This window comes from Falco cherrug, chromosome 11, assembly GCF_023634085.1.
Source record: "Falco cherrug isolate bFalChe1 chromosome 11, bFalChe1.pri, whole genome shotgun sequence".
Classification (NCBI taxonomy): domain Eukaryota; kingdom Metazoa; phylum Chordata; class Aves; order Falconiformes; family Falconidae; genus Falco; species Falco cherrug.
The window spans coordinates 25,347,604-25,362,160 of NC_073707.1; the positions used below are offsets into that span (position 1 = coordinate 25,347,604).

Here is a 14,557-nt window from a genome sequence, read left to right on the forward strand (position 1 = left end):
AGAAAATTAACTTTTCCTTGTGTTGCCTCGGAAGCTTGAGCAATTTTCTGTTCTCAGTCTGTACAGAAACCTTTTGGCCCTGAATCGTAGACCTTCCTGGTAACTTTGACAAGATGACAGCTGAAAGACCAACATCCTGAGCAAACAGTTAAATTGCCTGACAGTTTCATTCGTATGGCTAATGTTTGCCTTTTCATTGAGTCAGATACCGTTTTGCTTTGCACTTAGCTTCTGGAAGCAGGAGTTATTAGAATATTTAACGATTTTTACTAATCCTTCAGTTGCAATTGCTAAGAAGAACTCCAAAATGGTAGTTTGTACATCACAAATGTTAAAACTAAGACTCGTGAGAGCAATGGCTGCTCTTCATGAGAGCAATGTCTGCTCTTTGGTGAAGGCTAGAAGCAGAAATGACATACTTAGCTAGGCTGCTGTTGACCCAGCTTACTTTGAGAGATGTAGGAAGTATTTGCAAGAACTGAAGTTTCTGTGGATTGGAAAGATAACCTTCAGCAAAGCTGGTTGTGGAGCCATGGGCTCTCTTGTGGCCACGGTGTCTGGCAAATAAATTCTTGCCTATAACCTTAGGCTTTGTCTCCACAGGGGAATTCTGCTATTAATAAATAATTAAAAAAAAAAAAGACACTTCAGGGAAGTCTGCTGCTAGTGGGCATATTGTACTTCTTTCCTTCAGCATTTTGTTTCTCTTTCATCCTCTTCTGTTGGAAACTTAATCTAGGGTCATTTTTATAATTTCTGACTTTTGGCCACTATACTCTGTATATGTGACCTGCATATCTTTTTGGCATGGGTGGGGCTAGGCTATGAACTCTACAAATATATTTGGTTTTTAATGCATTGTAAAGGCGTGAAAAATAATGAATCACAAATTTAATTTACAACTTCCTTTTAAATAAAGCCAGCTTTATCTAGATAGGGTTTTTTATAAGAAATGTTTTTATCTTGCCTGAAAGTATTTTGCTAGATATAATCAGTATGTTAAAAATGCTCCTACTATAAAGACAGTCTTTATGTTGAGAACCCTGTGAGTGTGAAGATAGAAGCACAGTGATACATAGTGCTTTAACGTAACATCTTCCTTAAATACTCAGTGTGGTTTCTTTTTTGCCAAATGACTGTTTGAAAACAGGCAATGCTGCAGGAGAAACATCACAAGCAATTCAAAAGAGTATGGATCAGATATATCAATCTTACCACAAGTGGTACCTGAAGATGTTACACAGCCTATGTAGTCTTAATCCCATACTTGCATTAGTAGGGGTGAAAAACAGTACTTAAGAGTTTTCGCTTTTCAGTATGGAATTTCTAATCATTCAGTGGCTCTCTGTAAAATGAGGGTTTTGATATTTTGTTTTTATTTTTAAAAGCCTGTGATAATATACATCTCAAAAAATATTAGAAAAAGTTAGATGGACACTAGTCTGGAAGAGGACTTAATTTTTGTATCTTAGAATGACAAATAATTGACCAGAAATATCTTGTGAACCAAAAGCAAAATTAAAATCAGACCTGAGGGCAATAGTTTTATCTGATCTTTGGATCATCAGTATAAAAAAGCAAATATTTATATTCCCTTGTTTTCTTATGAAAGAGTACAGCTGTGTGCTAAATGTTACAGCTGCATAATTATGTGAACTGCATAATGCCTCCCTGTAACTTTGGTACCAAGGGAGTATGTGTGTGGTGCTGAATGGTGAGGAGGAGGGAAGGGTGCTGAAGAGTATGTATAGATCAAAAGCATTTTTTTTTCCCCTCAAGCTGGTGATACATTTGAAAAGATGCAATGTATATGTGTAACTGGTACTGCTGGGCTTTCTGCTCCTGAAGTGCGTAAGAATGCTCCACTTTCAAAAACTGTCAGCCAGAAATTATTTCAGCCAAGTGAATAGTCATCTTAGTTGAACTGAGGCACTTTTCCTGTAGACAGTATTAGTTTCTTTTAATGCCTGTCTCCTCCGCTGACTTTAAACATAACATTTGCTGTATACTTAGTGTCTTTTATGAATACTGTGCAGTCTGCATGCTTGCAGAAACAAGAGGCTGCTTAAGTAATCTTTTGTGCCTGTAGGTGCCAGACCAGATTTTATATGTATAACGCTGCTTGACCCTACCAGGTGTGGGGGTGCTATGCTACGTCAGTAAATAGCAACGTACTAGCCCCTTAAAGAAAAAATCCAAAATTAAACTATTAAGAGATGGATTTAAATGTAAGTGGTCTTTCAAGATTACTTTGAATTGTCACTCTAAAGTATGCTCGTAATAGCAAAACTTGTTAGAATAGCTTCTGGGTATGGCTGGGTATTTGAAGGGGCAAAGAAAGTAGTGCATCAGCTCACCCAGTGTGTGCGTGCGTGCGTCCGTCCACCTGTCTGTCCCCAAGGAAGAAATCGAACTGGAACCATCTCTCTCTGTCTCGTTACTTAGGGTTATATCTTTTTGCTTCATGAAGATCTTTCTTGCCGCCTCTTTTACATTTTGAATTGCAAAACCAGTAATAATTTGTTCAGTGATGGAGTGTCCTGTGGTCAATGAACCAAGTTTTCACTGGAGAATCCTTATTATAGTCACTAAAGACAACATAATTTGAATTTCACATCAAGTTCTGTTTTCAGGGAGTGTGATAAAAATAAATCTGTGCTTATGTACCAAAACACTTTGACCTGAAAATGAGCATAACGAATATAGGATGCCAGAATGTTATTTTTGGGAAAAATCACTCTTTTGGACTGTGAAATATTCATGACTTTTAAAAATTCCTTCCTTCCTGTGCTTTTTTCAGCCTTGTGCTTAACACTGAATTTCTTGGGTTTTTTCTGGAATTGAGTGTGTGTGGGCAAAGAAGAGTAGGGGCTTTCTGCATGTGTTTTATGAAGGTGCTTTGGCTTAGACTTTAAGTTGGGTTTTAGAAATAAACTCTCGTATCTCTGAGCTTAAGATGCTGGTCTAGTGAACTGTCAACTTAGAGTGTAAAGAAGAGGTGAAGTCTAAAGTAATACTTTTACTAGTAAGCTTGGTAAGCATTATTTCATTCTAATATCTAAACTGTGATTTCCCTTGTCTATTTTGTGACTGCTGTTAACAAGGTCTGTATTTGCTGGTCTGTTTGTCTTCCGTGGAAATCATAATCGAAGCAGTCATCAAACGCAGAGACGTGTTGTGATCTGTTCAGAGCGATTGCCGGGCGGGTGTGCTCGCATGTCCGCAAGCTGTGCATGCGCGGTGTCGGCAGCACTGGTGGATCGGCACCGACTTCTCACCCAGCAGCGCTGCTGCAAGGCGCGCTCCGTCTGCCGCTTCCTCTGCTCTCCTCTGTTAGTGAAAAACACTAAAAGTTGATACGATGCTGAAGTCTGAAGGCGAACATGTATTTATATTTGTCTGACTCAAATTACCTGTGTTAATAACTCCCAAGTGGTTATTGCGGTAAAGACAAACATTTTTATGTGTTGGGCCTTATTTCAAAGTTCTGTTAACATCACAAGCTAAGCAGCTGTTTGTGTATAAAATGGCATGTATTTCTATATGATGTCTAGGGGTGCAAGGTGTTCTGGCAGAGGAAGGAAGGAGCAATATTGTTGGCTTGAAACTGCTTCTGCCACAGGGTGGGTGGGGTGGTATCGTGATGTAACTGCATGGGGCACGTTGGCACACGAAGAGGCAAGGCTGCTTTCATATCCCACCGATCTGCTGTTTGCTTGTGGGTCACTTTTCTGACCTTTCCTTTCCAGCCCTACATGCAATTTGGAGCACATGCATTCTTCGGTTCCTTAAAATTGGGATGGCATCTGGTATAGAAATGGGTGTTTCAAGTAAGTTCTGCTAATGCCCTTCCTCTTGAGAGGCGTTGGTTGATTATTTCCTGTTTTTGTACCAAAGCTATAATGGAGACATATCACTTTAAAACATTTCCAAAATGTGCAGAAGTGCAACAATAGCGCTGACCTCAGCCAGCGAGGTCACACCCAGGCTGCTTCCTGTTTTCTTCTTGGGGAGACCGGCCCCAATGTGGGAGAGCTCTCCGTACCTGCACCGGGGGGTCGCAAATCACAGCGATGAGCAGTTCTGCCTTAGAAAATGAAAATGTAAAAATCTTAAGGAAGAGGTGCCGTTAGGATTACCGAGCTTGTTTTCTGATTTTAAAAATTAACTGTTACTCTCTTGCTTTACTGTAATGCCTTAAGATGTTCTGCAACTAACACCGCCCTCAAAAATACACATTAAAGATACAGAAGGGAAGGAGATGCACTGAAGAGGTTTGAGAGGTTAGAGAGAAAGAGCAAGGTACACAATGGCACAATTACAGCCCTTATATGCTGTTATTTCAACTTATGCCTCTCTCTGCTTGGATTTAAGTATTAGTTGACCAATATAAAAGCTCCTTGCTTTGTTGTCTTTGTTTACTGATGCTACAAATCAGAACAAAGAATTCTTGGGAGAATGACTAGCTGGTAAGGTCTCTTTGAGAAGCAGAGGAGAAACAACATAGGGCCAAGGTACAGTAAAAAAAGGCATTAAATGTTTTAGCTTTCCTCAGCAGAGAGCTGAGTGTGTGTGATGTCCTCAAACAGCTCTACCGTAGTAAATACATTACATAAAATTCCAGCTATAATACTTTTTGTATATGAAGGTATGTAACTACAGTATAGCATTAATTGTTTTAAATGGCTGTTGTGCAGGCAGAGATTTTGCTTTATGTAAGGCTTCGTCCGCTGTGTCAAAGTGTTTTTGAACTGTTCTTGAATATGTTGAATCCATTCACTTCAGGCTGTTAGAAACAAAACCTCTCTGGTTTTCTTCCCTATTCATGGCTTTGGGGAGCTATAAATGAGAGGACAAAGCTGCCGAAGTCTTGATTAGTGTCACTAAATAAGGAAACGTTTTATCAAAATCTTTTTTGGCACATCCTCAGTATATAAAGTGTTAGTCTGTGTATGCTGCTGGAGCTCAGCTTCAGGGCCAGAACCCCATCGTCCAGTGCTGTTGAGGCAGCAGAGCCTGCGTATGCTCTCAGCAGTTGCGGGTGACTTTGCACAAGTGCCTTTAGCATATAAAGGTTTTGTGGACTGAAGCCTGAATGTGTGTGAGTTACCAGTACAGCTCCCTTGAAACAGGTCTGGAGTTTATTTTGGTGTCTTTTTCCTATAATTAGTAAAGAACTGCATTTAGCATTCCTTATGTTTAGCCACCTGTGTGATCACTAGTAGGGATGATCACACAAAAGCTATGTGAAACCTCCTCTCACTTTCTGCTGCTGTGTGTTGATCACTTGTGAGATCTTACTGCATTAGTTGAAAAACTGGGTTGATAAGTATAGGTAAACACTTATTTCAGTTCTGAATAACTGATTTTTTGATACAAAGTGAAATTCCTGCTTAAATAATTCTTTATTCAGTAGATCTTAAGAATTCAGTCAGACAGACTGTTCTTTCTGCAGTCCCTTTAATCTTTGTATTTGGCACAAAAATAGCAATGCTTTGTTGTGGGGAGGGACATATTTACATTTGGGTAATACTCTAGTTTCTTTTTCTTTTTTTTTTTTTTTCCCTTCCTGTCTATATTTTACATGGGAATAAGCTAAACTTGCCAGTGCCCTTTTTTGTTGGTTTTTTTTTTGTTTAAAGAAACCAAATTACTTAGCATCTTAAGTTTGTAAACTGTAATCTTCTCTGAGACAGAAATAGCTCTGCTTTCCAGAACTAAAGGTTCCTATCGCTACATGCCTGACTATTCTGCTTTGAGTAATCTGCAAATATCAGCCTATTTCCTGGCTTTCCAGAGCTGCATCGGCGCTCGGCCCCTGCAGCAGCCTTCTGCTCAGTGCCGTGGGGTCAGCAGGTCCCTGCCTGATGAACTCCCTGTGTCCCAGCTTGTGTAGGCGCTGTGTCCTGCCCTGCCACTGGCCGGGGTGTCACAGAGGTCCCGGGCTTGGTGAATCTTCTTACAGTGTGTCCTCGAGTGTGTTTGGAGTGAATTTTTGCAGGGAAGAGGGTGTTTTTTCAGCCACAATGTTTGAGTGCACAGGTTGCAGGGAAAGTACTTTGGAGACAAGAACCTGTGGTAATTTGTCACTGCCTGCCCATATAATGAAGAATTAAACCCTTAGCAAGTGATACTGCTACTGAATCAGGATTAGTGTAAGGGGTAATTTATCTGTGGAGCACTCAAGTCTGCCAGTGGCTTTCTTGACACTAGATATGCTGTGGAATCTGACTTAGTTAATTATTTTGCCTCAGGAGGCACTTTATTTTGGTATCAGTAAATTCACTTGTACAAGTCCACTGAGGAAAAATTGCGCTGAGGTACAGTTCAGCCTGCAAATTACATCGCTTTTATGAGGGCAAAGATGCACCACTTGGCTACACAATAGTTACTGCTCACAATGAGTGCCTGTATTGTTGCTTCTGATGGGAAGCATCTCGTGTCCTTGACCCTGTTTCCTAATTGCTTGGGTGTCCTGTGGTGGTACACCCCCGGGCTACCAATGGTATTAAAAAGTTCTTCTCCTTCCTGTTGCTCATCCCCTCAAGGCCCCTTTGCTGTAGCAGATGATATTCATCTAAGTACATCATGCACATCATGAATTGCCTTTGAAGATGCATCTGGCATCTTCATCAGGGTTTCTACCTGTGAATGCTGAAAAGCAGATACCACTGGTATTCTGCATCTAAGGTAACTCAGGATATTTATTCTCTGACTAAATGTTTATTAAAAATATTAATAAGGCAGGGAGGTAGACACTATGTTAACCCCGGTCTCCTGAGATGGCAGGAGGAATCCTGACTCTGCCCATAGAAGTGCAAGAGCTGATGGCTTTACTGTGTGCATGGCTGACTAGAATACAGCTGGACTCCTGGGGAACTTCATGTTTAGAATTAAGAATTTTCCAGGCTGTGGAGCAGTGCTCCTTCCTGGCTGTAGTATTCTGATCTTCCTGGAGGGGAGAATGAGCCGGCCTGTGTCTGTTGTAACCTGGTACAGGTTGGAGTTGAATCCACTGAGATTCTCAGTAATTTGCTGTATGAGGGGGAAAATTGCAATGCAGAGAGCACCTCTGTTCTTTGTGATCCCTGTCAGCCCTGCAAAAGTAGTCCCAGCATTTAATCTGATAAAACCCAAGTTTCTTATCTGATGACTGGTAGCACTGGGAAGTAGTACACTTTGAGGGTGTAGTGACGACCTGCTTCTCCACACTGGGGACCGGTTTATAGGATGCAGCCTCTGCTTTGGCATTGTTGCCAGCCATCTCAGTTCTGTGTTCTTGCTTGCTTCACTGGTCAACTCACTGATAAATTTAAAAACACCACCACAGCAAGTGAATCTAGCCTGGATAATGGTCTGTACCTGTAACTACCTCTTTACTGTGGCTTCCTCTGTTTTCCTCTCTTTAACCGTGTCAGTGTAGCATGAGAAGCATTAAAACAGAGGTGCATCTGCATGTGCAATTCCAAGCACATGCTTATCTCCATTGTTGTCATGAGTTTGTCATCAGTAAAGTGTTCACACAGTAGTTTGACAGGAGTTCAGAGATGCTGTGTGAAGAGTTAGCATGAATCTGGAAAGGCATCCATGAGAGCTTCCTCCTTACCCACTCAATTTCTGTAATTTCCTGTGGGCACCTCAAAATAGCCCTTAAAAATTTTTGAACATCTCAAGTGGAAGCATTTTGCTCACAGTTCTGCTAAATACTTTATGGTGGATGATCATTCAAACGCACGAGTAGTTGTATTGGGAGCTGCAGCCAGCCAGTACAACAGAGCGTGTTGGATACACTTCAATTTTATAGTTAAAGTGTGCACTTAGTTTGTTTACTGTAGTATCCCAGCGTTTATATGTAGCTTAAGAATTTCTCAGAGTTTGCTGTTCAGCAGCTGTGTACTGGAAAAGAACTTTAATGCTTAAAGCTAGAATAACGCAGTTCTAAACTGAATCTAGTTTTTGTGAAAATGTGTGCTGGCTTGGAGGCCATCATATTCATTGAGGTATAGCTTGACTTTGAACCACTGATACGTTTCTGCTAAGCAGTAATGCTAACGACCTCACAAATTTGGAACATACTGATGTTGCTAGGACTTCTCAACTACAAAAAAAAGTAAATTACTACTTTGAAAAAAGTATGAAAGAACATTGTCCTTTAATTCATTTAGGAATTGATTTTTAAGCTGCAGGCGGGTGGGTGAGAAGGCTTCGTAAGCTGCATTTTGTCCATGTAGGAACTTGCACAGGTGTAACATGATTTAAAGCTGTTCAGCTGCTGGTACAGGGTGATATAGAAATGGCATTGGTGATGAACAGTACTGATAAGAATGACATTAAAGTCATTAACACAGACTTTATGGTTGAGATGCAGGGTAGCCATTGCTGGTCTTTGAGTGCCAGTGCAATGCCACAGCTAATTTTCTAATATGCTCACAGTTTTACCTATCAATAAAAAAATGCCCTAACTTCAGCTACTTGTGACCAGCTGTACGTGCTTCCAGTTGAATAGTAATGTCACATTCTTTATGATCAATTATTTTGTGTGTTGAAGTTGGTGTTTACAGAGCAGTGAAGTGTGTGGCACATCACAGGACAGAAGCTGACTTCCCTTCTCAGAAAATTAGAGATGCATCAACTTCTCTGTTAGGAATCTTTATCTTCTGTTAAAAATAGCACACAAGACTACTGACAGATTGGCAGGCATCACGGCTGGCTTGATTTAGACCTTTGAGTGTGTTGTTTTGGCTGTGTTACCTTTGTGTAGGTTCTAGAACAAAAAAAGGAAAAAACATGCTGAGAAGGATAATTTGATAACGTTGGAACCAAAAATGAGCTATATTTCATAGAGGTATGGTATTCCAATTAAATGTATTAAGATTGTAACTAAACTTGATAGACTGTAAAGGCATGTGATTAGTGTGAATGCTAAAGTGATATTTTTAATGCTCAATTTTAATGCTTGGGTTTTTTTTAAATCAGGCATTAGTGTTGATGACTTCTATTTTATGTCTGCTGTGCATTAAGCAATGGTCTGGGCTTCTGAAATAGGAAGATGAGAGTAAATCAAGTGGTCTCCTAGAGTATTCACATATTATGATGTCTTTGTAGTTGAATAGAGCGTAGGTTTAAGGAAGGGAAAAGTGTGAACTTCACACTTTGCTTATGTATAACTGAAAATAATAGTTACGCCTTCTGTGTCACCATTGTGCTCTTACTGATTAGGGTGTGTTTGGATTTGGAGATGATCCGGTTCGCATGTGCTGGAGTTCATTCTGAAATAGATTTTGCAGTGATACCTGTGGGAAGCATGGAGGTTCAGGTTGAAAGGAAGAGTAAATAGATTATTGAGTAGTGAGAAGTTTCGTAGCTCTTAAACACTTGTGTAAGCTGTTAGTCCAAGGATGGTTGTCTTATTAATAAGTTACTTTGAACCAAAACTTTTTCGCTCTGCATCTATGAAGTACTGTGTTTTATAGATGGAAAAAAGCTTTCCAAAGTCTGTCTTTTAGAACACATCACTACTGAACTACAAAGAACCAGTAGCTAGACCAAATCAAGGGGTTTCCCTGGAGGTCTAGGTCTTCCTCCCTCAGTTTTCATTTTGTGAGTAGTAGTCTGACTTTTTTCTTCTATTAACTAGAAGTGTTTTGGGCTTCTTGGATCATGTAGTGGGACCACCACTACCCACCATTCTGGTGTGCTTTTTCTATCATGAAAAAAATACAAACAAGTGCCTGGCTTGTTTGTGAGCAAGCTACTAGCTTATTTTACTTTTGCTGCAGGGATATTGAAGTTTATGTCTATGTGAATAGACTTAAGAGGTCTCTGTAGGGGTGTTTGGCTGCACTGCTGTACTGAGGTTAAAGAGGAAAATTGATCTGAGGAAGCTGTTCAACACACTGAAAAAATCAGATGCAAAATCTGAATGGAAAAAAAAATGCTAACCTGAAAGTGTGGTGTTGCATGCGGTCTGACTGTTTATTGATCTCTTTATTGAGGTTGCCTTGAATCCTCATTCAGATGAGAACCACCTTGGGCTGCCGTGTGCTGTACCAGCGTGAGGATATTTGCAGGGATGGTTTGGTCTTTACTGTCCCTTCTCACTGTGTGGGTGCTTTTGAAATGAAAACACCGTCTTGTCTTGCCCAAGGAAAATATGGAAAAAAAATGTGGAGGGCCTGCTGTTTCAGCTGCAGTCTAGTATTCAAAATTGTCAGTCTTTAATTAAAACAAAACCTGCCTTGGATGCCATGTGCGGAGGTGCTTGTATCATAGCGCCGCCGCGGCGGAAGGGGAATGCTGCGGGCGGCCGCTGCAGTCTTTGCTCTCTGTTGCCACCTGGGGGTGAAGACGGACCGAGGTTTCTGGCTGGGTGAGAGGAGTGGTGCTACAAATGCATTCAGGAACAGTTTTTTAAAGTACAGTGGGTGGTTCTGTTAACAGTTGCTTCTATATTCAAAACAGGCTTCATCTAACTCTGCTTTTCATGGTAATTCAGGAACTGGAATAACTTAGGTCTTGCTAAATTTATTAGTGTGCTAAAAGGACTATCTCTTTGGAAGCCTTTCTGGAGGCAGACTAATTATGTATAGGTTCAAGGGGGGGTGTTTTGTTTTTTAACAAAAGAGAAAGTGGTACTGAAACTTACTTTTTTTCTCTCTTATTGGCAGGTTTTCTTTACCAGTGGAGCGTGAGAAATAGAGACTGAAGATGAGTGAGCTGGAACAGTTACGGCAGGAGGCAGAGCAGCTGCGAAATCAAATCAGAGTAAGAATTGCTAATAGCTTATTTTTCATGATTTAGTTCCTCCTTTAAAGGAGTAAAGCGTAGAGATCACATCTATTACTTGCTGCACTTTAAATTGTGCAGAGCTTGAAATATTTTAGGAATATTTATTTAAAAATCAGAAAAGCAAGCCATTGGTATAATGAAATGCATTTCTTGAACAAAACATTTCCTATTGAAGTTTGCTGTGATGTTAGTAGGAGTGTATGTGTGTCAGCACATTTTTTTAATTTTGGATTAAAAAAAAAAGGGGGGGGAGCAGCAAACTTCTAGAACCTAGGCAGGACAAACTGGGGTTAAGGGTATTAGAAAAGATTGTTTCTGGGCTAAAAGAGACCTCTGTGCTGCTGCTCTTGATAAGCATGCAGCTCAAAGCATGGAGCGTGAGAGAAAAACCTTCCAGGGGTGGATGACATTTCTACAAGCCCTATTTCTTTGCTTCCTGTTGAATTCTTTTTTTTTTTTTTTTTTTTTTTTTTTTTCAAAAATGGGGATCCCCCATATGTGCTGATTTTTTTGTTGATTGAAATTACTCATCCAAGATAAGCCAAGTGTGAGCTGTCATGCCCAAAGCCAGTTTTCCAGGAACCTATTGCAACATGTGTGTATATTTCAGTGATGCAGTTTTCAGTAGAGAGAAAAGTACAAAGCATAATAATGATCTTCAAAGTCTTGTTTATTCTTCATCAAAATTTCCTTTTCCTAAACATGAAGCATTCATAAATCTGATTTATCTGGGAGTGCCTTATTTGCAAACTTCCCTATCGGCTAAAACTACAGGCTTCTTTAGAATGTGTTGCATGCACACTGACTTTTTTAGTGTGGCATCTGCTGGCAGCAGTTGTTTTGTGGTGTTCTGCTGCTTAGTGCAGTGGATGTTAGGCTGCTGATCAGTATCAGCCATGTGGTAAACACACTTCATGTGTTAGTAATTGTGTTGGGGGCAAATGTTGATTTCACGGCTGCTCATTCAGTGTCATCCAAGAAGAGCTCTCTGTCCTGTCATTGTCACTTAATACACTAATGAAACGCAAGGGGAGGATCGGTCAGTGTTGTGGCACTGAGTATCCCTTCTGGCAGCTCTGTAGAGGTATGCAAATAAATTTTAGTTTAAAATGCTTTTTCTTACATTTAAGCTTTATTATGGCATTGCACAAATAAAAGGTATACATCATTTTACAGTTCTTCCTCTGCCTGATGTGTAAATACTTCCTCTTTACATTACATTGGGGTGAGCCAGTTAGTCTTAATTCAGTCTTAGTAATGAATCCATCTGGTTTTATGCAAAATTGTGTTGTGTGAAGAAAGAGATACTAGGCAAATGAGAGAGCTAGGCTGTGTTGCAGGAGTGTTTGCTTTTTTAATTTTGGAGCATAAAAATCTGATTGTATAAGGCCCTTTGTAGAGGAACTCCATTTTGTGTCTTTAGGTCAATTTTACATTTCCCTTGTAACACTTACCACCCAAAATTTTAAGTAGAACTATACAGAGGTAGCTGAGTAACCGTGAGTAACCATGGCTATTGCTATTGGAGTCTTTCGGGTACAGTGTTGGATACCTTAAGCCTAATTTTAACTTCAGATTAATATGTAATTAAAAATACTTAATATTCAAGTTAAGTATTTTTCACTTATATACCCGATTACTTAATATTCAAGACACTTTCTGACCAAATAATTCAGTTTCATGTTTGTATAGGTGACTACTTATTTTTCTTAGAAAGAAACTATGCAATTATTTAATAAGTAGGTGTTTTGTTTGAGATAGTAAGAGGGATAGATACAGAATCTAAAACAAAAAACCAAAAAAAGGGTATTTTTAAAAAAGTGTGTGGGATATCTAGTGGATTGATAATTTCCAGGAATTATTTTTCATGCAGTCCTAAAAAGAGGTGAGGTCACTAACAGACAGCATTTGATGTTATATGTATATAGCAAGCATTTTGCTGTCTTAGTTGTAAACAACTCTTGGATTTTGCCAGATATTTTCTCTTATCAATATATTAATGAAAAATCAGCTGTGTGGTTATAAGCCAGGTCCAGATAAGATTGTACTTAGCAGCTTCCTAAAGCAGAGTAGACTGTGATGCACAGCTGTCAGTTTCCCAATAGACTTTGTAGTCTGCAACATTTTATAAATGTTTAATGAATTTTTATTTTTTTTCAATATCCAGGTGATGTGAGAGTACCTTTGCCTCCCCATGCAGTTACTACAGCTGTAGCTCTATTCTGTACACAGATAGACTATGCTGGAGAGATAAAGTAAGACTGCGTGTATTTTCAATGCAGGAAGTTTGAAACATCAGTGAACAATGAACTGTTTGATCGCAGGATGGTTTTATGGTTAAAGTTGATTCCCAGTTCTGTCTATAATAAAGCTCCTATGTGATGCATGTCCACACTTTGAGAATTTAAATTCAGGATATGATTTTTGGAAGTGTTGCATACTTGGCACAGTGTGACTTGAAATTGAATGATGTTTTGAACAAATAAAGACTATATTCTAAAAAATATATACAGTTTTGAGGAGAAAAAATTACATCTTAAGTGTGCGTGCTAGGAAATTGTGGGGGCTGCAAATCGATGAAGCAGATTTTTCTCACAAATTCTGCATTGTCTACTGCATGAACTGAAAAAAAATTACAATTGCATAGAGGAGCTTTTTTATGTTATGACACTAATGATTCTGTTACGATAATGCATACATAGAAATGACAGTTAAAATGTGAGAAATAAAATAGCCTGTTGAAAATTTGCTTTTCCTGCAACTTTGCCAATTGTATGGCAAGTATTAGACAGCCTCAAGTATAGGCATTGGTAATAGCTCTTCCTTTAAGAAAAATTGCTTTGTTTCATTTAGACTGCATTCAGAATTTGTTTTATGTTTAACATCTTCAAGTATTTCAGCTAAACTAAACATCTAAAGTTGTTTAAAATCCAGTGTATTTCTTCCTGTGGATGAAAGAAGTCCTGAGTACTAGGGGATTTGCTGCTCTGGTATTTTAAATCGCTCCTGATTCCAGACGTCAACATTTTATAAATATTTCTACAGTTCAGACATTTTAAAAATAAGTTGTGATGACTTAATCCACTCTTAGGCTTGCTTTCTGGGAGGAAAGCTATAAAGGGTGGTCAAAATAAACAGACACTGGAAAAGGGTTACAGTTGCAAAATCAAGTAACTGTCAAGCAAGAGCTTGAAAAATTTTAAGATCCTAGTCTGAATGTGTTGATGCAGTTCCAAAACGTGTGAGTAAATGTTTCCGTTCCTCCCCTCAAAGAAAGCATTGCCATTAGTACACAGATTGAATGCTTTCTTGGGATACACACACACAAATTAGCGGTGAAGGCAGCCACCCGTTGTTTGTGGGATGCCTGCTGCATTGGTTACAGAAGTTGGAAGGTATTTGGAAAAATTGCAGGGGGTTAGAGAGGGTCTTGTGGCTGGATCCTTCAGTACTGCCATTGATAGTTTTATCTCTAACTTGCGCTATAGAGTTCCCGTATGATTTTAAGCCAATTATTTTAAACCGTGCTTCTCAGAAGTTGTTGCTGACTGTGAGCCTGATTTTGTGTTTTGAAAATGGGAGCCTGAGTTGCAGGAGTGCAGAGCAGTTGCAGTTGTAACTAAAACCAGGTTTTGCAAAATTGGAGTGTTGCAAAGTGGGCTCAGTGGTGGTGACCTGTGTCAGGTGTCCAGTCTGTTACTCCGATAATACAAACAAAAGTCAAGTCTGTCTTCTAGATGGGGTTGAATAATGTGCAGAAAGTAAGTCA

At 39.4% G+C, this 14,557-nt stretch overlaps 1 protein-coding gene across 5 annotated transcripts in view; it reads left to right on the forward strand.

Moving 5' to 3' along the window:
* Positions 1-14,557, forward strand: part of GNB4 (G protein subunit beta 4) — a 78,114-nt gene that overhangs the window by 51,756 nt on the left and 11,801 nt on the right. For 4 of the 5 annotated variants that reach the window (XM_055723934.1, XM_055723936.1, XM_055723932.1 and 1 more), the window contains one exon: positions 10,668-10,764. In XM_055723934.1, coding sequence (XP_055579909.1) covers positions 10,708-10,764 — 57 coding nt within the window. In that variant the 5' untranslated portion in view covers positions 10,668-10,707. Of the gene's footprint in view, positions 1-8,691; positions 8,846-10,667; positions 10,765-14,557 lie in introns of those variants that run through there. The other variant, XM_055723935.1, reaches the window with a different exon arrangement.